The sequence below is a fragment of the Ascidia mentula genome, chromosome 6 (assembly GCF_947561715.1).
Source record: "Ascidia mentula chromosome 6, kaAscMent1.1, whole genome shotgun sequence".
Classification (NCBI taxonomy): domain Eukaryota; kingdom Metazoa; phylum Chordata; class Ascidiacea; order Phlebobranchia; family Ascidiidae; genus Ascidia; species Ascidia mentula.
In genome coordinates this window covers 8530196-8551349 of record NC_138571.1, presented here as the reverse complement: position 1 = coordinate 8551349, position 21154 = coordinate 8530196, and the positions used below count along the sequence as shown (strand labels likewise).

At 38.0% G+C, this 21154-nt stretch overlaps 2 protein-coding genes across 3 annotated transcripts; both read left to right on the top strand.

The window, feature by feature from the left end:
• The first annotated feature begins 180 nt into the window (after positions 1-180).
• Positions 181-9377, top strand: LOC145905471 (uncharacterized). Its single transcript, XM_082992681.1, has 17 exons — positions 181-638; positions 726-795; positions 1278-1375; positions 1582-1745; positions 2074-2299; positions 2417-3004; positions 3987-4115; positions 5207-6285; positions 6515-7058; positions 7118-7189; positions 7270-7478; positions 7925-8011; positions 8081-8236; positions 8463-8592; positions 8672-8780; positions 8881-9058; positions 9213-9377. The coding sequence occupies exons 3-17, from the start codon at positions 1327-1329 to the stop codon at positions 9279-9281; spliced, it is 3789 nt and encodes a 1262-aa protein (XP_082848807.1). The 5' UTR covers positions 181-638; positions 726-795; positions 1278-1326; the 3' UTR covers positions 9282-9377.
• Positions 9378-10384: 1007 nt separating this feature from the next.
• Positions 10385-21036, top strand: LOC145905436 (nuclear receptor ROR-beta-like). 2 transcript variants are annotated; one of them, XM_082992639.1, is made up of 12 exons: positions 10385-10528; positions 11594-11643; positions 14574-14659; positions 15891-16032; positions 16854-16989; positions 17138-17400; positions 17605-17726; positions 17929-18061; positions 18168-18275; positions 18341-18451; positions 18551-18666; positions 18968-21036. In XM_082992639.1, exons 2-12 carry the CDS (start codon positions 11619-11621, stop codon positions 19667-19669), a joined length of 1944 nt encoding a protein of 647 aa, XP_082848765.1. In that variant the 5' UTR covers positions 10385-10528; positions 11594-11618; the 3' UTR covers positions 19670-21036. The 2 variants fall into 2 exon arrangements, with proteins under 2 accessions (XP_082848765.1, XP_082848764.1); XM_082992638.1 differs by lacking the exons at positions 10385-10528; positions 11594-11643 and adding an exon at positions 12789-14021.
• The last annotated feature ends 118 nt before the right edge of the window (positions 21037-21154 follow it).

Genomic DNA, 21154 nt, shown 5'->3' with positions numbered 1-21154 from the left:
CAGAAAGTTTGAAAACACTTATCTGACAGTATATTCAGCACATCGTCAAGCTTTTTTAATGTGGGTGGTTTACCATGACATCCCTTGACAGTTTTGCTCGCAGATATTTACCCCGCTGGGACATGTCAATAATAAAGTGTTCGATTTTCAGTTTGTTGCTCCGACAGTCAGTGCAGTAGTTGAGAAGTATAGATATTCTAGCAATGTTGCCAAAGGCATTAGCTTGCGTCTTAAAGTAAATAACTTCCGTAACTTTTTCTTCCTGTTACTTTCTTTTTCGGGACAAGTTGACGAAAGCACAAGTTTGTCTGCATGGTAGATTTACGTAATTGTAATCAGGTTTTTCTCTTCTATATCGTATTGCACCTGACAGGTCTTAAACCCATCAGCCAACTTTTCCGTGTGCCGTGTGTTATTTGCTTAAATATGTTTAAAAATTTACTTGCAATTCATGATTTTCGTTGGGACAACATTGAGTTTCCGTCAAAAACATAAACCACAGGGCCGTTGTCAAGAGTCATGAAAACTGTTTTACGGCATTTATTACAGAAATATTTAGGAGCTTCGAACAAAATCAGTGTTTTAATTTTGAACTCTTGTTATTTTTTTCGATAATTTGGACGATTAGTCAGCACCAGGTAAGTTTGTTCCATTGACCTACTTGGTATTGAATTACACCATAACAAAACTTTTCTAAATCGACAACAAACATATATGATATTTAGGTTCACCATCTGATCACGCCAATTTAAGGACTGGAGACATAATTTTGTCGATTAACGGCATTAATTTAAGGTAAGTTAAAGTTTAAGGCTGTCATTTGGTAAAATATTTTTGCTGACCTTATCAGCAGCTTTTCCGGAAATTGTTGTCTGATAAGCAAGTAAGTTAGATTGGCGATAAACGTTTCAACCATATCGGATGTGTGGTTTCTCATTAGTAGTGATGGGCGTTGTGATTTATCAGTTGGGACAACTGCATCATTTGTCAAATGTTCAGGTGATATTACATTTCGAGACAAATGTGGGAAAACCATAGCTTTCAGTTGTTGATTTTCTTCTTGTTTATCCAAACCTTTGCAAAAAAATTAAAATGCATCAAAGAGGTTTATTTGCTGTCAAGTTTTGTTCTGTAATTTTAAGTAGAGAAGACGAAGTATGTGATATTATTTTATGGGAACAACTTGATTGCTAACGTTTCTGTGTCCAAACTGGTTATTGAGGAGAGTTGCTGATCTGATAAACAGCATTTAATATTGAGTGAACTTCCATTTGCAGGAACGTATCCCATGCAAAAGCTGTTGCCCTTATTCAAGGAAGTGGATCAATGCCGACATTAATATTACAATCCTCATCTGGGCGTTTGCCACAACCAGGTATACACGATTTCATAACTTGTTGCCTACGCTACCAGGCATGTTCTATTTGAATCAAAGCTCTTTGAATTGGCTGCAATACGCAAGTACTTTAATTTATACTTGTTCTGTACCGGCGCTATAGTTTACTACCGAAATAAAAAGCCAACCGCAAGTTTTTACAAAACTGCGATATGATGTTGGTGCAGTCGCAAATTTCTTTGCAGTTGCAACATTTCACAACAGTCACTACACCAATGATGTCACGAACAACACGTCCCTATCAAAATTGAAATTGAATGAAAGCGAACATCCAGTTGACGACCTTTTTTGGACATCAGAATATGTCTCAGATACAATTAAAATCAACGGAAAAACCTTCCGAGAGCAGGTAAACAACTTTATCTAGTTCTTGATAAACAACGCTAAAACTTAAATTTGCTTACTAAGTACAAGCAATGCGATTTGAAAAAACTGCGTTAATTTACACATCCCAGAAAAATCTAAGGTTTGAGCCACCACTGACGTAAACAGAAACCTATATGTTAATTCAGTGGTTTATTTATGTATCATTGAATAGTTCGAATAGTATTTTAGTCGCAGAGTTCTATATATCCAAATCCATTGAAACTTGACAGGGTGTAGTTATCTTTACATGAAACGTACAGATATACGTGTTGGTAACAGATGTGGATTAATGTGTTAAAACTGTTTGAAAGGTCAAAGCGTTACTTGCACCCGAAGAGCAACGAGCTGTACAAAATGCTTTGGCTGACTTTTACTGTTCACGTCATTTGGAGGGTTTGTTGTTTCAACTTTATCCAATTCTACACGGGTATGATAAAAGACGACAAATTATTTGGAAGTACGTTCTTTCCTGTTTGAGTGATCACGAGTGCGAAATCTTGGAAAAGAAACTGATAGAACTTCAGTATTCACCGCCAGGTTTATAGCATTCTGCATAAAATCTGCATTGAAAATGATAACTATTTAAACCTACATAGGAATATTTACTCAAATACTTGTCACTTTGTCTTATAACAAAAACCAGTTTTTTTCCAGAAGCACCCAAGAAGTCACGCACACTTCTACCTTCAAAATTTGGTTGTACGAACAGCACTTCTTTACTTGATAACCAGGTAACGACAAACGAAAGATTATGGGAAACTGATATTGATCCCAGCAAATCCTCCACGGTGCCGAAACGTCACAGAAGACGAAGAACGTTGACGAATATTGAATCCATAAAGCCTGAATTATTTGATCCGTCTGAACCAACACGATTCACGAAAAGTGTTAGTGACGTTCCGTCGTCTTCTGGTTTTTCGACCCCAACCAACGCCGAAACACCAACCGAGTTTTGTGACCTTCAGCAGCAAATGGCAAGGCGCCGTCGACGAGAGCTATCATCCACACCAAGGCGCCGCAGAAGTGCCGTATTAATACCAGTAGAGGAAACCTCTGCAGTTGAACCAATCAGCAACTCACACACTTCAAGTGACATGAACTTTAACGGAAACAAACAAGAGGACGGCTCTAAAAAATATAATAGACGGCGAAACAGGAATCAATCCCTCCGTAAAACCGTGGAAATATGCACAACCACGACCACAACAACTACAGAAGAAACAATCGTCAACATGCTCTCAGGTACAATAATATGATTGTTTTTTAACAATCGTGAATTCGGTCGCCCTTCGCATTCTATTTTTTGGATCAAATGCGATTAAAAGCGTGAAAGAGTGGGCCCATTCTCGAAACAAAATGTTTTACTTTGGTGAAAAATCGTTTTTCTGAGCGGTTTGAGATCGGTGCCAGTTAAATGAAGAAAGGTTCAGCCGACATTTTAAGTTTGTTTTAGGTATGTCGCCCAAACTTAGATTTAAGCTGAGTTTGAAGTCGTCTGTACCACCTCACAAACGTGTATGTATTATTGAGGACTTTGTTTTAATGCATTTGAGCTAAGGGGTGTGCGCGGCAAAGAGGCATAACGCACCAGTGGCGCTGGCTTTGCTAAACAGACATGCGATAGTGGTTGCCACCTGAAGCGTGAGATGCGAAAAGCGCCAGGAAGTCACCAAAGAATTTGGTCCTAAATTGTATGTTTTGGGACAACTGAGGCAAGCGGCAATGCTAAATATGGCATTGAAGTGCTAGGATTGTTTAGTTTTCTTGTGAACAGCGCGAACTTACTTGCTCTCGTGTTATTACGACTGCAAAGGCAATGACGCGCGACGGCGCTGATCGTTGAAGCGATAAGAAAAGGTACATGAGTTAACTCTTAGCAATTTTTAGCCAGACATCGCATCAGTTTGCCGGGTTGCTCTTTGGTGGTTCGACTTCATTGACCAAGTGAACTGAACTTGATTTCCTCAAGCACAGGATTTTTTGTTCAGCAGAATGCTCTCGTTTTGAAAATTTATTGGCACAAGAATAAAGTCCTGTTAAAACCTCAACAGAATACAATTCAGATATTCAGCTGTACGTGCTAAAGCACAGTTATAGGAAAATGTTTAAGAAGTATAAAAAGTTGAAAGCTGCTGTTACAGGTTGGTTAGAAACTGCTTATTATTTCGGCAAACTATATAATAACAAGTCATCTCTATTCTTAAACTTTGAGCAAAAATTACAGGTGACAAAGAGAAGAAATCAACATCGAGCAAAAAGAAAGATGCCGGAGCAGGAAATCGCAGTGTAAAGAACGGAAAATCGGATTTATCGACCAAATCTACACCTGTACTTCCATCTTCAAGCGTTGACGGTTAGTTGATTTCCTTAGGAAAACATGTCAATTATTATAAATAAACTTTGAAGTCTCGTCTTTTTGGTTTCCGTCGCAATCAGTTTGCCAAAAAAACGGTAAGTGACAGCTTATCTATGCGAAGAACATTGAAACCTGGTAATTACAGCGTAATTTTTCACAACATACTTATCTTGTTGCGTTTGTACTGCGTGCTTTCTTTCTGCTTCCCGTAGTTACTGCAATCTGCACTAAAATTAATATTATTAATATTATTAACTGAAGGTATTCTGTGTGGCGATAAATATGCTGTAGTCGCGTGAAAAAATGCCAGTCTGTGTATCTTCAAAATATTACGAGTTTGTAATTCCTCGCCACATAATGCTTACCTTGTACACTATCGCACGCTGTAATGACGTCACCGCCTCCCTTAGTTCGCTTCAGGCGACGACTTGAATGTGCTATCCCGGTCGGTGAGACTGATTTAATCTAAACCTTTCCAGGCAAGATTTCACGCCCACATGCCTTTCTGCTTTGGTCCTTATCTGTCTTCTGCTTGTATAAGTGAGAATAAACATTTTGTTATGGTATTAATGCTCATTTAAAATCGAAACCACAAACAACATTAAAATACTTTAACCCAAAGCACCCTCACATATCAAAATGTTTGGAATGACTGTAACAGTAAGGTAAAAGCAAAGTTAAAAACAAAACTTCATGCTGCCGTGCGTTGCTTTTTCTTAAATATTTGTATTGCTGCTCAAAGTCCGCACTTACTGACAATAACATAATCGGGTTTACAACTCTACCAATACCTGTATATTTTGTCATTACAAACGTTTTTATTTCAGTTATTCTACATTTTTAAGTAGATTGAGTTTATAGTTTTGACCATTCTAAAATACCATAGGACATACCAAATTTTGAACCACTTGCTGGTCCATATTCTAAAAATGCGACTTATTTAAAAAAGGGGGAAGATACGCTTAGTTATTGCCATGTTTACGTTACAATACTTCCAGGTTTTAGGATTTTTTTACCAAATTTTATAAGGTTTTGCGCAGCTTTCTATATTTAACGTCACAAAAACTTTTATGAGATAAAATTTTTAGACATTGTATTCGAGGAGTATTTGCCACCGAAGCGCGTGGACAAGCTGGAAAAGGATTCGGTGGAAATAACGAAGCCAAAAATTAGCAAGCAATTGCCAATTGATGACACACATAAATGCAACCCTGTGACGTCCAAGGATACACAGTCAAACACAACTTCGAGCACCTTATCAAAACCAACAGCGATGTATCCTAATACAAGCAATGAAGATATTCAAACAACAGCCTCTCCACCGGACAATGTCGCGTTGGAAATTTCTAGTTTTAATGATTTTAGTTACGAAGACTCAAAGAAAAGGGGATATTTGACTTCCCTAAAGAAGAAATTGACGTTTTCCAAGCCCACAAAGAATACTGACACCGATACGTTTATTAGCGAACTCAACTCTCAGTTTGATGAAGAAATGAATTTGGTTGGCGACGTGAAAATCGAACAAGATGAAAAACAAGTTAAATATGGAGAAAAATGGAGCTACACTCCTGCCCAAGAAAGTGCTGAATCTACGACACTCACCCAAACTCCGTCACTTCCTGAAGCTTGCGATTTGCCCATGTCGTTACCTCCACCTGAAGAAAACCAAAACATTGAACATGGGCAAAACGCTAGCAATAGTGTAATAGAGGTGGTTGCACCAGACGACAGACACAGTGTACGAAGAAGACGACGCAGAAACCAGGGATCACGAAGTGAAGTAAAAGAAAGGTGTAATACCGATATCTTGACAAATAGTGGTTGTCAAAAGGAAGATGTCGTCAAACGAAACTCGGACCCAATTTCAAGAGAGATGATGACAGTTTCACATCCGCCACATCAACAAGAAGAAGTGATATATGATGTCCCAAAGCCGGTTTCTGCCCAACGTCGTGCGCACATCAACACTGAAAGAAGAAATCGAAGATCTCGTCCCGTACGTCCTCTGTCGATGTCGGCAAAGCGCAACTCTACTGAGTTAAAAATGCACGTTTGGATGGAGGACGACCTCAGTGAAGATAAGCCAGAATCCAACCCCAAAAACGGCGTGATTAAAATGCGAAGTAATTCACCAATTGAACAAACAACCTTCATGGACAAAGCCAGGGTAAAATATTGACACTGTAATCAAAAATATTTGGCGATTAGGAGCACGACATTAAAGTGACATTGAAAGAGTATCCCTAACACCACACAGTCTTGTTATAATACTTGCAACGCTGTTAGAACTAAACTACTCAATAAGTCACACAGACATACGTAATTGTAATGACTTGCAATATTATCACTGTATTTTTGGGCATCACACAGTTTATAATAAGAATTCTAATTTTTAGAAGCGAAATTACCGTGTTTCTGGAATCAGCATTGATATGGAAGACATTTTCTCTGAGGCCGAAGAAGATCTTCACAATAGGGGCGTCTCGCAGAACAGCACCATACCGATCTCCAACAGTAGCGACTTAACAGATCCTGACGAAGTTTATGCGCCTCTACATGAAGAGGTTCTAGCACTTGGACTTGCATATGATGAAAATGAACAAGAAGAACAGGAAGAAGAACCGCCACAATCATCGGTCGGAACACAATCGAATGGGTTTTTAATTCCGGGCGTAATTCCTCCCCCTCCTCCTATACCTCCTCCCCCTCCAATATCGATTCCTCCCCCACCTCCGATTTCTCCTCCTGACAACTTTAAGAACAATCCTCCGACCAGTCCAGTGCGTTTAGCAGTAAAAAGAATCAATTGGGAAAAGATCAACCCAGTTGATTTGGGAAACACAGTCTGGGGCCAATTGGATGAAGATTTTGAAACGATTAACGACGTAGTCAAGTATTTGGATTTAGAAGAACATTTTTCCACCAAACGATCCAATTTTAGTAAGTTTTTTTTGCCCTCTTTGTACGTGTGTTATTGATTTGTATGATAATGACTTTAGAAAAGAAGAAAGAACCAGCAGTGAAAAAGAACGTTGTAACTTTATTGGCTCATAAAAAGGCCTACAACATATGTAAGTGGTATTTACCCAATGAGACAAATAATTCGACTTGAAGATGCTAAACTAAACTTCGCTTTCATGATATTTGCCAGCAATTCTTCTGGCACATTTGAAGTTGAAACCTGAAGAAATATATGATTGTCTTTTGATTAACGGACCTGAGGCAACCAGAAAACGAATGAACGCATCCCATTTTAAGCAATTGATGTTGTATGCCCCAAACAAAGATGAAACAGAAAAAATTCTAGCTTATAAGGACGACCCCGCAAAATTGAATGAAGCGGACCGACTTGCATTAAAGGTTCCGTAATCTTCTACATATAAACTTTTCAACCTGATTCCTAAATTCCTGCTTTGAATGCATATTTTTGTTCTGTTCAAACACGGTACTATGTTTCATCATATCAATTTAACAACATACCTACTGGTTTCATAATCATCTTTGTAATTAAATATATTTTACTGCAAAAATTTTTAGTGCTTACTGTATTTGTTTGGTTATTTGTTCTGATGATGATTTATATTGTTCCTACTTATTGTTCCTAATGATAAATTTTATCATATAAGTGCTGACCCGAAACTAAACTCTCTAATCGCGTCTTTCATCAAACTGCAACTCGAAATTTACTAAAGCTTTGAGAGAATTTTAGCATTCGTATTTCTACCATAAATCGATGTTTTCGGTTTTGTTGTCATAGTATTTTTGCTATGATGTATCATTGCAACAATTCGTTTTTATTTCTTTAGCTGATCAATATCCCGGGCTACTCCCTTCGGCTCAAATCGTTGGTGTTCAAGCACAGTTTTTTTGAAAAAGATGAGGAAATAAAACGTGTAAGTTGGATATTTACATCGCACCAATTTGTAAATTGCGAAATATTTAAAAAACTTTTATATTGCTAGAATTTGGAAGTTATACAAAGAGCATCCAACCAACTGCGGAAAAGCAGGAAATTGGCTAAAATACTAGAGTTTGTTTTGGCCATGGGAAATTACATGAACCGTGGTCACAACAGGGTTTCCAAAGCCACAGGATTTCGAATCCACTTTTTAGCTGAGGTTAGTTACGCCACTCGGCTCTTTCCATGTCATGCATTTGACTTTATACGCATTCGCGAAGTTGTTTTGCTGACAAAAAACAATTTTGGGTAATCCCCTTATAACTAACAAAAGGCAAAAAAAATTATCAAACAAAATTCTTTTTTTGTGATTCGCACTAAAACACCAGTTTCTGTACAACGTATAACAACATGAATATACTTGTTTTCCTCACACTTTGTTGTAGATGGAAAACACAAAGACCAGTGATAACAAGCTGACTTTCCTGCACATATTAGCGCGTGCTGTGTTGTCCAAGTTTCCTGAAGTGCTGACATTCGCTGATGAGCTCCGGGACGTCAACGAAGCATCACGAAGTAAGCAACACTCTATATTGTAAATTTGTTTTTTTCCCCAAAATTATGAATTGTACTACTGGATTCTTTGCACATACAGTTGTATATCCTGCGGTGTTGCAAGAACTACAAGAATTACGAAGAGTTTGGCTTGATATCAGAGACCATTTGCTGGAAACTTCATCTAAGAACAAACAGGATAGATTTAAGTATGTCTATATCTTAATTCCATAACAATCTTTGGAAAATATAAACCTGTTTTATATCTAATATACCACGTACAAATACGTTTTTCTTACCTGTTCTTAGAATTGCTATGGAAACTTGCCTGGTCAGAACAAACGGATCGTTAAAGAAACTGGAACAGCTTCATGCTACAACTGTCAAAGATTTTAACAAAGTGGCTCAATACTTCGGAGAAAATCCCAAAAATATTGGAATGCAACAGTTTTTTACAATATTTGACAAGTTTATCCGCAAATTTGAGGTAAGGATGTGCATAAAGTTTATTTAGTGATATAACCTAACTTATAACTAAACATAGAGGAGGCAAAGAATTCGCAAACCATATCGGATCATCAATGATTCAATTTGTTCTCTTATCGTTTACTTTATTTGCTCTTTTATTCAATATTTTTCAGAAGTCTTATGGCGAAATAAAGAAACTAGTGAAAACCAAACAATATGTCGCTGTCACCCATGGAAGATGATAATTGTACAGCGTATATAACCGCTTTTTATACATTGTTCCCATTTGTTGTTGTTGTTTTGATGAGTGCACTGTTTACAAATACAACCGTGTTTTCTGTAACTCGCAAAGACTTTATTTGACTGTAAGGTTGTTTATGGTGATGAGACAATCTGAGACAAATATTTCCAATAAAGAGTGGAGAAATAGGTACTTATGCTTGTGACGGTTTCGTCAAGTTTTTTTTTTGGCCCACAAGATATCCTGGGCATAAATATCGATCAGGTTTTCTTCTTGGTATATGGGTCTGACACTTGTCCAATGCTGCTAATCACCCGCCTCCTCAAAACGGCACAAAGTTTTCCAAGTGCGCCACCACGTGTGTAAACTTTTGCGTATAAAATAATGGCGTTGCTATATTTTTATAATACGATTAAATAAATGTTTTTCCCATGCATATCATGCAACCTTAATCTGTAAAAGATGCCATAGTTTGCGATGTTGGTTTACACAAGGGTTTGTTGACAATAACTAAAAGTTCTAAGTTTTAATGTAACGCCCACGTGTAATATAAACCCATGCGAACATAGTCGAATCGCCTGTTCTACCAAATTTACAATCCATTTATGGTTTTCTCTGTTCCAGTGACCACAACGTTTTGTAACATTTCAAAATGTAGCATCGCCGTAATTAAGCTAATTCAATTTTTGCGGATTTGTTTTTGAAGGGGTACCAAAATTGGATTATCTGAGATCAAGTGTTCCATTTCATTAGAATACCCAATTTTTGATAAATATAAAAAATGCAATAGTTTGTTAGTTATTTACGCCAATGCTCAAAGATTATAACTAAATAAATAACTTTTACGGACAAATAAGCGGCTCTGACAGCAGCAACGGAATTGCTGCAATCCGTTCTGCACGCGGTTTGCTCTGTAAAATTTTGGCTGTAGTGAGTTTCCCCCTATCGTCTTGTGGCAGTTTTACCTTCGTATAAATTTGTGTAAAAGATTCCAAAGAGTATTTTCCTTTCCTATAAAGTTTTGGTTACATTCCCATAAGGAAGTACAATGTTGCTGTTAAGGCTCAGCACAAAATAATCATTTTAATGTTAACAGGCGTTTTAACAAATCTTGCTGGCATTTAAGGATTTTTAAAAGCAAAATTTGATATGTACAAAATTTGTTATGATATAAAGTTTTTGCACTATTGGTCTCATCTACAAGCAGACGCTGAAACTGTGAAACATACCTCTTCACTTGAAACATAGGTAAAACTTTGTATTTGCATGATAGTTTTGTAATCTGTCATGAAAAGTTAGTAACTTGTGTAGAAGGTTTTTTCAGCCAATGTTGAACCAACGTTTGTCATATATATTATGTATTACTTTCTTTTTTCTGTGTAGATTGCTAATAAAATTTTTAAAAAGCTGACGTTTTTTTCAACTACGATGGATATATATGTAGGTAGCCTATATCTAGTATGTATATAATATATGCAAACAAATAAACCATTCTATATGTGCAAAACAGTGGCTGGTCCATGCAATCAACAACCACTGAAAAATATTTCCAAGTTGTGAACTCTATTTTTTGAAACTAGTAGCAACAAAAACGACAATATGCAGTGACCTTCTGGTTTAAATTTGTGTAGAGTAATCATTGGTTTATTAAGCAATAATTGTTTTGCTTAAAATTCGCTACTGGGTTAGTTCACAAGGGTTTATAATGTTCAGATCGTTGTATAACATGTTTGCTAGCTATTTCCAGTTTGTTCTCTTTTAAACTGAATATTTTAACTCTATTGATGTATGTACCAGCAAACTTGCTTGATAAAATTCCCCTACTTCGTCCCCATGACTAAAATAGTTTTAATAATAGGTTAAAACAAACCATTGGTTGAATTGTGTACGACAAATTAATTACTTTGTATGAAATAGGGATTTCATAAAAAGAGTATGTTCAGATTTGAAACCCATGTTAGTTAACCTTAAAGTGTTATGAAACTGTGCAATTTTGGATATTTTCTGAAAATGTAGTTTGGGCAATGTTTTAAAATTTTACTTTGTTTATTATTTCTGCCACTGGCATTGTTTTTTTTCTAGTTTGTCGTTTGAAGATACTTTTGTGCTGAGTTATGTCATTTTTAGTTCTTTAGTAGTAATAAATACAAATTAGCCCTCCTTAAAAAAGCATGTGGATATGTGTTCTTGGAAATGTCTTATAGATGTGGCATATAAAATACCCATTACCCAGAAATAGTTTTGTCTATTGTCTGTGAATGGCCAGAGGAAATGTCTATTTTATTGTGGAGAATATATTTTATGTTTTGTTAGATATTGATGAAACAGCGTGACGTGTATGTACAAAATGAAAGCAGCAAAAGGTAAGACATTTTAAAATATTAAAACCTCAGTTATAAATGCTTGAAGTTATTGTGGTACTGTTTCAAGCCCATGAGATACGTACAAATGTTTACTTCCAAATGCATGTTAAGCATCCTACACTATTATGCATGTGAAGTAATAAAGTTGTGGTCACTATTGTATGCTTAAAGAATAATTTTTTTCAGTACGTCTGCCAGAGTTGTTTGTTTCTGGGCACAACACTTAGGTTATGCTAGGAACCTGAAATAAACTATAGTTAAGTATATGGTTTGTGCTAAGACACAAAGATTTAATGAATTAGTATAGAAAGAAGTTTAAAACATTATGCAGGATAATAAAATAATCCAATACATACCCCTGCAAAAGTACATTTTTGCATTGCACTACAGAGTCCATTACAAAAAGTCATGATAGCAGATGTTGATCAAAGCCCAAAATGTCATGTTTTGATAGGAATAACCAAAAAAAGCTTTGGGAGAACATTATAACTTACTGTAGATGATACTGGCTATGTTTGTGACTCTTGTGAGGCAACAAAAATATTTTCCTGTTACTTGCAACATGGACGCTCACATGTTCACGCCGACTGCACAGTTGGACAGTGCATACAAGATCACAAAGGCGACAATGAAGTAGAGTTGGTGAGACTGCGCGAGATGTGCTCAACCCAGCGCCATATTTGCCACTTGAGCAAAACGATGCAGTTCCACGTGTGTTCAAGGGGTGGTTTGGAGAAAGGAAACAAACAAAGATAGAGAGAAAGGTTTCTGTGAATGGACATCGGGTCCACAAACTGACCGCGCACATGCTGGTGTTCTTTTGCTGCTTCAACTTCTTTCTGATTTTTTTTATTTTACTTGATTCGGTGTTCAATGACCCACTTATAGATGCTTACGCAACTGTGGTTGATGTGATACGTGCAACCTTCCGTTGCCCGAACAACTATCATGTCCCAATTTTTTAGTTCCGGTGAGTAGTTGAGGACCAGTAGTCGAAGTTAAACGCAAGCAGAGTTGTTGTCATTGGAAATTTCGATTTGGCCCACAACGAGTTAGAGTATTTTGCAGATAAATGTAATGCGGAGAAAATTTTGTTGTGAGATGTGATACCAGAGAGGGATTTAAGTGATTTTATGCAGGATTGTCATTTTGTAAAGGGATTATCTCATCATGTATTCCCAATGCCTGGTGCTCTTCCGAAACTTACAATATGAAACAATGTAACAGACGATTAGTGTGACCACGCAACATAATACGACACAAAGGTTTGTGAAGTTGGCTGATACGCGGGTAAAGGGTGGTGTATGTAATCTTTAGACAATTGAAAAATATTTTTTTACGAAATCTGTCAGTGGTGATATTTCATACCAGCTAATATTACCCAGTGGTGTAGATAGAGTAGATTAGCAATTCGTTTTGGGTTTTACGGCAGTTCCCGTTTCAGTGTCATTGTTTACCAATTGGAACACTGTACAAGTTGCGATCGGACGTAGCTAATTTGTAGATAAATGCCGACCACAGACGCCAAATCTCACCCCTTCGTCTTTTCGAGTCTTTGTTCACTGTGCGAGGTTTACAATTCACCGACACCAGTTGCGTCAACATTATCTTGAGACCGAATTTTCGTAGATTAGACTGACGAATCGCAAATCTTTGTAAGCGTTGTGTATACTCGTTAGGTAACAACAGTAAATTCAGAAAATGTGTTTAGGAAGGTATATTGAGGAGTTTTACTTGATAGCATTTGACAGTCACCAAGTTTAGTGTGCAGGAAAAAATAAACAAATAAGTTTAGGCAGAAAAAAAATATTCACTTCAAATTTGTGTTATCATATTCTGCATATTTACAGTTTTAGTTACTCACATATAACCCTGCAATGTTTTCTGTGCGTGACAAATGAAGATGGAAAACGTGGAGTTTTCTGACCGGGCAATGAATCCATCACGACACGGCGATCTTCTCAGATGCCGAGAGTTTAACGTCGCTTCATTTTCCCCTGTTATATCTCAACACCGTTCGCCTATGGACATGATAACTCCAATTTACCCCAGTATGCAAGGACAACCGGGCGATTGCATGGCGGCAACAACAACTACACCATATGTTCCTTACTCTGATCACACTCACCACCAGCACAGTTCGTTTGTGCCTTTGTCGGAACATGAAAGCGCCGAAAATATCCAAACCGATATCAACGGCCGGGCGTATTCCGAAAATTTGGCTAACTATCATGGCTACGGCAATCACGCCCTGAATGGTGGCGTAAACAATGTTCAGACCGAAGGAGGATGGAGCGATGGAAGCCAACAAGCCTTAACTAGGCCTAGTTACGAAGAGTTAAGGTGGCGAGATTCGTACAGAAATGTTCCCGCTCGGGGTGAGAAAATATTTTCGGATCGTTTAAATTAATGATAAATGTTGGCAATCTAGGCGTACTTATCTGTACGCGAGACCCTTACTAAGTTGCCCGCCGACTCGTGCTTTTGCCGTATGGGGTCATTTGGGTGCAACTGAGCCATGCGTGGGGCCTGTCGGTTCAAACGATGTCGGAACAGGATCTCTTGTGTGTTTTTGTCTACCTCTAGTGTGCCAGAACCACATGTGAACATTTCAACTGAGATTAACAGTTGGAAGAGTGCGGTAATTCCATATCCACAAATTCTTGGATGAAAGAAATCGCAGTGTTGTGTTTCCATACGAACAAAAAAGTGAACAATTATTTTTATTGCTCAAAGAGGATTTTGTGATGAGGTTTCAACCTTGAAACTTGACACGCGTTTAAGGAAACGGAAAATTATGCCGTTTATTTTTCCTAAATTACTTAATTGTTTCCTGTTTCAGAACAAGAAGACACCATTTATTATCGTTTTCCAATCACTTCTATTGTCAAGGTTTTTATCCTTTTTAATCCCGACTATACTTTTTTTAGCGCAAATCGAGATTATTCCCTGCAAAGTATGTGGTGACAAATCATCCGGAATTCATTATGGCGTTATAACCTGCGAAGGTTGCAAGGTAAAATAAATTGAATAAGTTGTTAACATTTGTAAACTAACTTGTGTGTTGTGTGGTAGAAAGGAAGTTTAATATTCGCCCCTACAAAACGTTTACAGTGTCCAGTTTGTTTGAACAACCTATGACAGCCTTTCAAACATGGGCGAAAATTTTTCGCCTTGTCTCATGACAGTCTGCCTTCCATCGACCTCCTAACCTATTTTCGGTCCTCGTGTCATTTTTCTCGGTTACCGGGGGTTGATTGTGCGTGTTCAAGTATCCCGTGTTATTGTCAGCTGTTCCTTTACTTCGCGCTAACGTATCATACTGCTCCGCCCACGGTATCGCCAGTTCTCCTGGCTGGAGTCCATTGTCTTGTTGATAGGGGTTGCAGTCACGTCCGCTCTACACGTCAGTTTCTCCAGCACGGGGTGTCCGTTCGCACCAAACCTTCTGTCTACACCAACAGACAAATCCAATGTCCCGCTAGGTTAAACGACCTCCTCCAATTAGTCGCGCAACTGTTATAAACGACAAAACGACGAAAGCCAACAAAATGGCAAAATCTTTAATATTTTTGTTGTTGCGACGTGTGGTTTTACTGGTGGTCGACCACCTTGCCATTAGTGTTATCAACCTCGGAAAACACTGTAATCATACATAAATAATATGCTATCCGGGTTAGTTGTTAATGGGAACCTTCATCATGTGATAATGCATGTTTTTGATTGAGAAAGCTTTTCTGCACTTTTGCCATTTCATGCGATACTATTGTGTACAGTTTGAGAAATTTAATCAACTATTGTGACTTGTAGCGGATGCATGCTCCAATTTAGAGATGTTCGCTTGTTAAATGGCCGTCACCCAACCTGATAATGACTAAGTTTGTCCTAAAAAACTGCGACGATTCACCTTTCACATTGACTCACTGCATGTGAATATGCAATGCAAAGTGACGCATAAACAACCCAGGTGTTGCGAAACAAAATACGTGCTGCACAACATTTGTTAAATCTCGTTCAAAATCATTTATATTTTACCTACACTTGTGAAAACGTGAATTTCCAAGGTTGAAATCAGTCGGCTTTCTTAAAAGATAAATATATTTCGCCGTTAAGCATTCAGTGTGTGTAAAATATACAACTTAAACGCTATCAAAAACCCAATAGAAAAAATGTCTCATACCTTTTAATGCTTTTTGTTGTATGTGAGTCTCATGTAGATGCATTGAAATAACTGTTTTGTTTCCCAGGGATTTTTTCGTCGAAGTCAACAAAACAACTACGGTTACACCTGTCCAAGACATGGGAATTGTATCATCGATCGAACAAACCGGAATAGATGTCAACATTGTCGGTTGCAAAAATGCCTTCGGGCTGGAATGTCTAAAGATGGTAATAAAGCTGCATAAGTAAAAACCCTAATGAGATGTTTAAACTACATACCTTGTAACAAATTGGTTGTAACTTATTGATAATTTTGCGCAACTCGGCGACACAATGTAAGTTGGATGTTACCTATTGTTGTAGTTTTACAGCAACAGAGATGTTGTGTGACTTTGGTTGTTCGAGCGATAAAACCACAAAATACAAACAACGCGTTGTTCTTTATTCGTGGGTTTTTAGGATTAAAACGTCGCGGCGATTGAGTTACCTGTGTTTGTGGCGCTTGATTAGGTTTGCTTTTGGCCCAAAGAAGTAGGTCGTGTCGCCAACCACCATTAAATCTTAAAGTGGCGATTTTGTTTGCTTATCTGCGTAGTCACTTGACTTTACTGTGAACCTCCGCAGTGTCTGTAAACTGCCCCCCTTCCTCCAGCACTATTCTGCCGCTTGCATAATCTTGTTTACAAACTAAAGAAGCCGCCAGTGAACTTGTAAGGTTGTTTTCCTGTGCAGACGTTCGTGTGTTTGTTCCTTGTCCGCGACTATGGGATGCGTCGCTCTGAACAATTCGCGGGAATGTTTGTTACAAAGATTAACTTATTTTCCTTAAACCAGAGTTCCAGACAAATACCAAGACGTTACCCTTATAAAACTGTATTGGTTCTGCATTTGAACTATAATGGTTTATATTGATGCGAGTTTTATTTGTAGGTAGTGTACTGAAACCGCTCTTAAAAATATTCGTCTTGTCTGTTTCCGAAGTGATCGTGGAGTTAATATTGAAATTAGTGTTTCACTCTGTCGTTATAATTTGTTTCAATACATTTCAGCTGTAAAGTTCGGTCGAATGTCAAAGAAACAGCGAGATCGCTTGTACTTGGAAGTTCTCAAACAACAGCAAATACGTGCAAGCCAGACTCAAGAACTTGAGGTCTACAACACAAACAACAACATTCCAACCTCCAGGTAACGTTAACCTGGTTGTTTTGATTGGTTGCTGATACAACAATTATATGCAGGCAAAATGTGTTTTAGCTTGATATTTATAGTTTAAGGTGTACAGAACCACCTCGACATTTTTAAGTACCCAATTTTTCAATTTTGTGCAAAATAGTTCACAGAACCCCAGCGGAACGCCATATTACGCCGTATCTGAACACAGCAACGGCGAAGTTGTATCTCCCTACAACGATCCTTTAACGCCTTCATCTCAATCCACTCCGAATTGGGATGTTTCGGTTAAATCTGAACCTGGTGTTGAATCGAGGGGATCAAGTCTTACCCCTTCACCCACAAACAGCAAATATGTGGAAAATAATGAGACGAACAAAACATTTCCTCATGCTATGATGGAAGACTTTCCTTATCTGACAATCGGTAAATAAAATAAGTTTTTTATACAATACTTCTGTGGTTTTGTATATTATCTTTGCGACATCAAACGTTTTTATTCAACTCTGTTTTGTTCCCACAAACCAACATAAAGCTTTTTTTGTTCTAAAAGTTGCCTCGGTGCTTTGGCAAAGGCATCCATGCCTGAAAGAATAAGTTTGTATTGTATAAGTTGTTTGTTGATTACAGAAGACATGGTAAGAAACGTCTGCGAGGCTTACTACAAGACTTGCCAATACACACTTGCCGAACTTCAATCCTACTCTCAACATAATGCAACTGCTCAAGACATACAACAATACAAGTCCATGGTATGTCATATCGATTTTTTTATGTTTGTTTATTACATTTAATTAATCTATTTTAAATGTTGTGACATTAAACGATATTTATCAATTGAATAAAAGTAAATTGCATGTAAATCATGCATCACTTTCATTTTTACCCTAGTTTGGTTTAAACAATAGCATGAGGAGTAAAAATGCGTTGCTTACATTTTGTATTTGATCTTAGAATGAGGAAACGATGTGGAGTTTTTGTGCAAGCAAGTTAACAATGGCCATCCAGCATGTTGTTGAGTTCGCTAAACACATCAAAGGGTTTATGACACTTGACCAACATGACCAGATTATTTTGCTCAAAGCAGGTTTGTTTTTTGTAAGGCTTAAAAAGGGGGTATGCATGTTTATCTTAAAGAAAAACATATCGGATTTCCGTAACTAAGAAAAGGTTCAAAACTGTCCAATGTGCAGGTTGCCTGGAGATAGTCATGGTTCGCATGTCACGTGCCTACAACTCGAACAACGGAACTGTTCTTTTTGGTGATAAATACGCGCCTGTTGACGCGTTCACGGGACTTGGTAAGTATTACATAAGAAGCTCACTGCCATGCCTGTTTGTCAGTTATAACGTTGCGTTGTTTTAGGTTGCGACGATTTGGTGACTGGTTTATTTCAACTTTCCCACGATATCAGTCGAATGAAGCTTACAGAGGATGAAATCGCTCTCTTTACTTCAGCTATTTTAATTACCGGAGGTAAATTTGTGCACGAACTTCTGTAAGCATCACCACTAATTTGCAGTCAATTTGCCAAAGTGTTGCGGAAAAGTATTATGTTGAATATTGTGTTTTTAGACCGCCCTGGCTTGCGTGAACCCGCGCGTCTGAATGCTCTTCAATCAGTAATACTCGGTGGTTTGGAGAGTAGATTCCGTGAGTCGCATATGGGCAATTCTTCGTTGATCCCACAGGTATTTACTAATGCACGTGTACAAAGCTGAGTTTTACATTGACATCTGTGGAGGGCTTTTCTGTACAATCATTTTGCATCCATTATTACCAAACGCATAACTTTTTGTACTTTTTTGGATAAAACATTGCGAAAACATTTGCCAGCGCATGTGCAAAAATACCTAAACACATATAAAAAGGTATTTAAGGAATTTGTTGGTAACATTCCTTACAACATGACAAGGAAATAACCACGCAGTTTTGTTGGTTACATTTTCGGTGCAGTTATCGTATAATAATATATTTTGTTACTTTTTTAAGCTTCTTGTATACATGAAAGCCTTGAGGAAGTTGTCGGATTTACATTCCAAGCATTTCTTCCGCGTTCGTCAACAACTTCCCAATTTAGACAGCAACCTTCCCCCGCTTTACAAAGAACTTTTTCTTTGCGAAGATTCTCTTCACCAAGGCACGCACGCGACTCGTTATCACGACCAACATGGTTTAGTAAAAAATGTAAGAAATCACATGAGTGAAGAGGAAGTGGTTCCATCCGATTCAATTTCTCCCCAATACCTGGATTCAAAAAATTCGCTTGAAGTCGGTTCAAACGCAAGTTCGGGTTCCGCTGTCGATAGTGGATGTGTTTTAATGCCCGCTCCAGATGGGTTTCAGCCTTGCACGAGCCGCAGTTCATCGACGTCGTCAGTGAGTAGTGCCGGAACTGCACCAATTGGTAACTTAAGTTGCGATGACATTTCACCATTGCTGTCTGACGCAAAATCCGTGGAGAACATTCCCACTGGACCAATTGGACACATAGAAAACCCCATGCAACCTCTTCGCTTCGCAGATGCGGAAAGACTTCTTAAAGCTGCAATTAACGAGCACGCTGCACTCCCGCAATCTGGCCCCTATCCATTGCAAATGACAATGCTCGCTCACAGTCAAGCGAACAGCATTCACCGCCACAGTGCGACAGGGGACTCCACGCATGGGGGAATACCCCATTTGTCTATATGACGCACCACAGTTTATTTATATTCTTCGTTCCCGAAACTGGTCCTGTGTTCGTTGAAGTTTGACTCACTCAAGTGTGGTTTAACGTCAACTTTCGTCGGTCAGTGGCGACTACTCTATTTGGTATTTGAGTAGAAACGAAATGCTTGTTTTATGTAAGAGTGGTGCTCCAGTCGTTTTTACTTTACACCATAATAGTTACTGGCGCAGTATTCGTAGCACTTTTGTGAATCAAGTGGTACATTATTATTTTTTTCAAAACCAAAGCGTGTATCAGTTTTGCTAACGTTACGTAATAGAGGGAAGTTTGCCGCTGCACTATTGGCTTACCAAAATCCACTTGTCGTTCGTCGCGAGTATTTTTCATCATACGTACATTATGGTTTGGTGTTGAGTTCCAGTTGAGTCTACCTCCGGAAAACCCTCAAGATCTGATCAATTTCAAAGCAAAGTGTCATCACTTCATAGCATTTTGAAACTGCCGAAATTGCCTCACAAAGATTTTGTCCCAAATGTAATTTTCTGTAATTTATTTTTTCGCTGTTGCTATGCCAAACATCGTGCATCAAAATTGGCAGTTATTTTAGTTAGCCAGTAGACTTTATTGTTACCCATATATGTGCATATCAATAAGCTGGAACATAAGCTGGGCCACTGTGATGTTTCGCTGCTGCGATTATATCAATCCTTTCCCTGTCCCGCGTGCATTTAACAGCAGCTTTTAACACGTTTAACATGCGTTTCTTGACCAAAACGGATATTTCTTTGCATTCTGCCTCATTATCCAAACAATACCATAACATCAGCTTTGTCCTATTTCAACAGAGTAGAATAGCTGAAAATACACATCACACTTTTTTGCCACATTTCGTTTATTATTGTGTCACAGGCAAATATTAATGCCTTTATCTTTATGCAGGTGGTGGCCATTAAGATGTTGTATATCTGGATCATACGTACACTATTGTAAACATACATTTGTATATCCCCGTGCTTTGTACAGTGTCGCGAAGCAAGGACGTTGACAATCGATGCTAAATAACAGTTGTAAACCCTCTTTTCTATCAATCACGTTATAAAAATTTCCAATAGCCATGCTTTATCGCACTGTTGACTTTCAGTATTCTTGCCACTTTTTGTATCCGGAAAATAACGCAGTACCTCATTAAAAACCACCTAGTATATTTTTTTGTTTTCAAAGCAATATGCTATGTTCTATTTTGGATGTTGTAATTTTCTTCTGCGATTGTTGTTGTTTGCTTTCAACGACCAGCAACACTTTGTAAAAATCACGCCTTCTTTGCTCTAATGAGGTGTGAATGCTTCTCTGTGGCTGTATGTACTTGGATTATCGAATAAACAACAGCCTTATACCACTTCGGCGTGCTTTGATTCCGGTTTCATGCTTTTTGTCAGAGTTTGCGAAAAGCATACTAATATGTCACTGTTTCGGATCTTCATAACAGTTCAGCTCGTATAAATGACGTC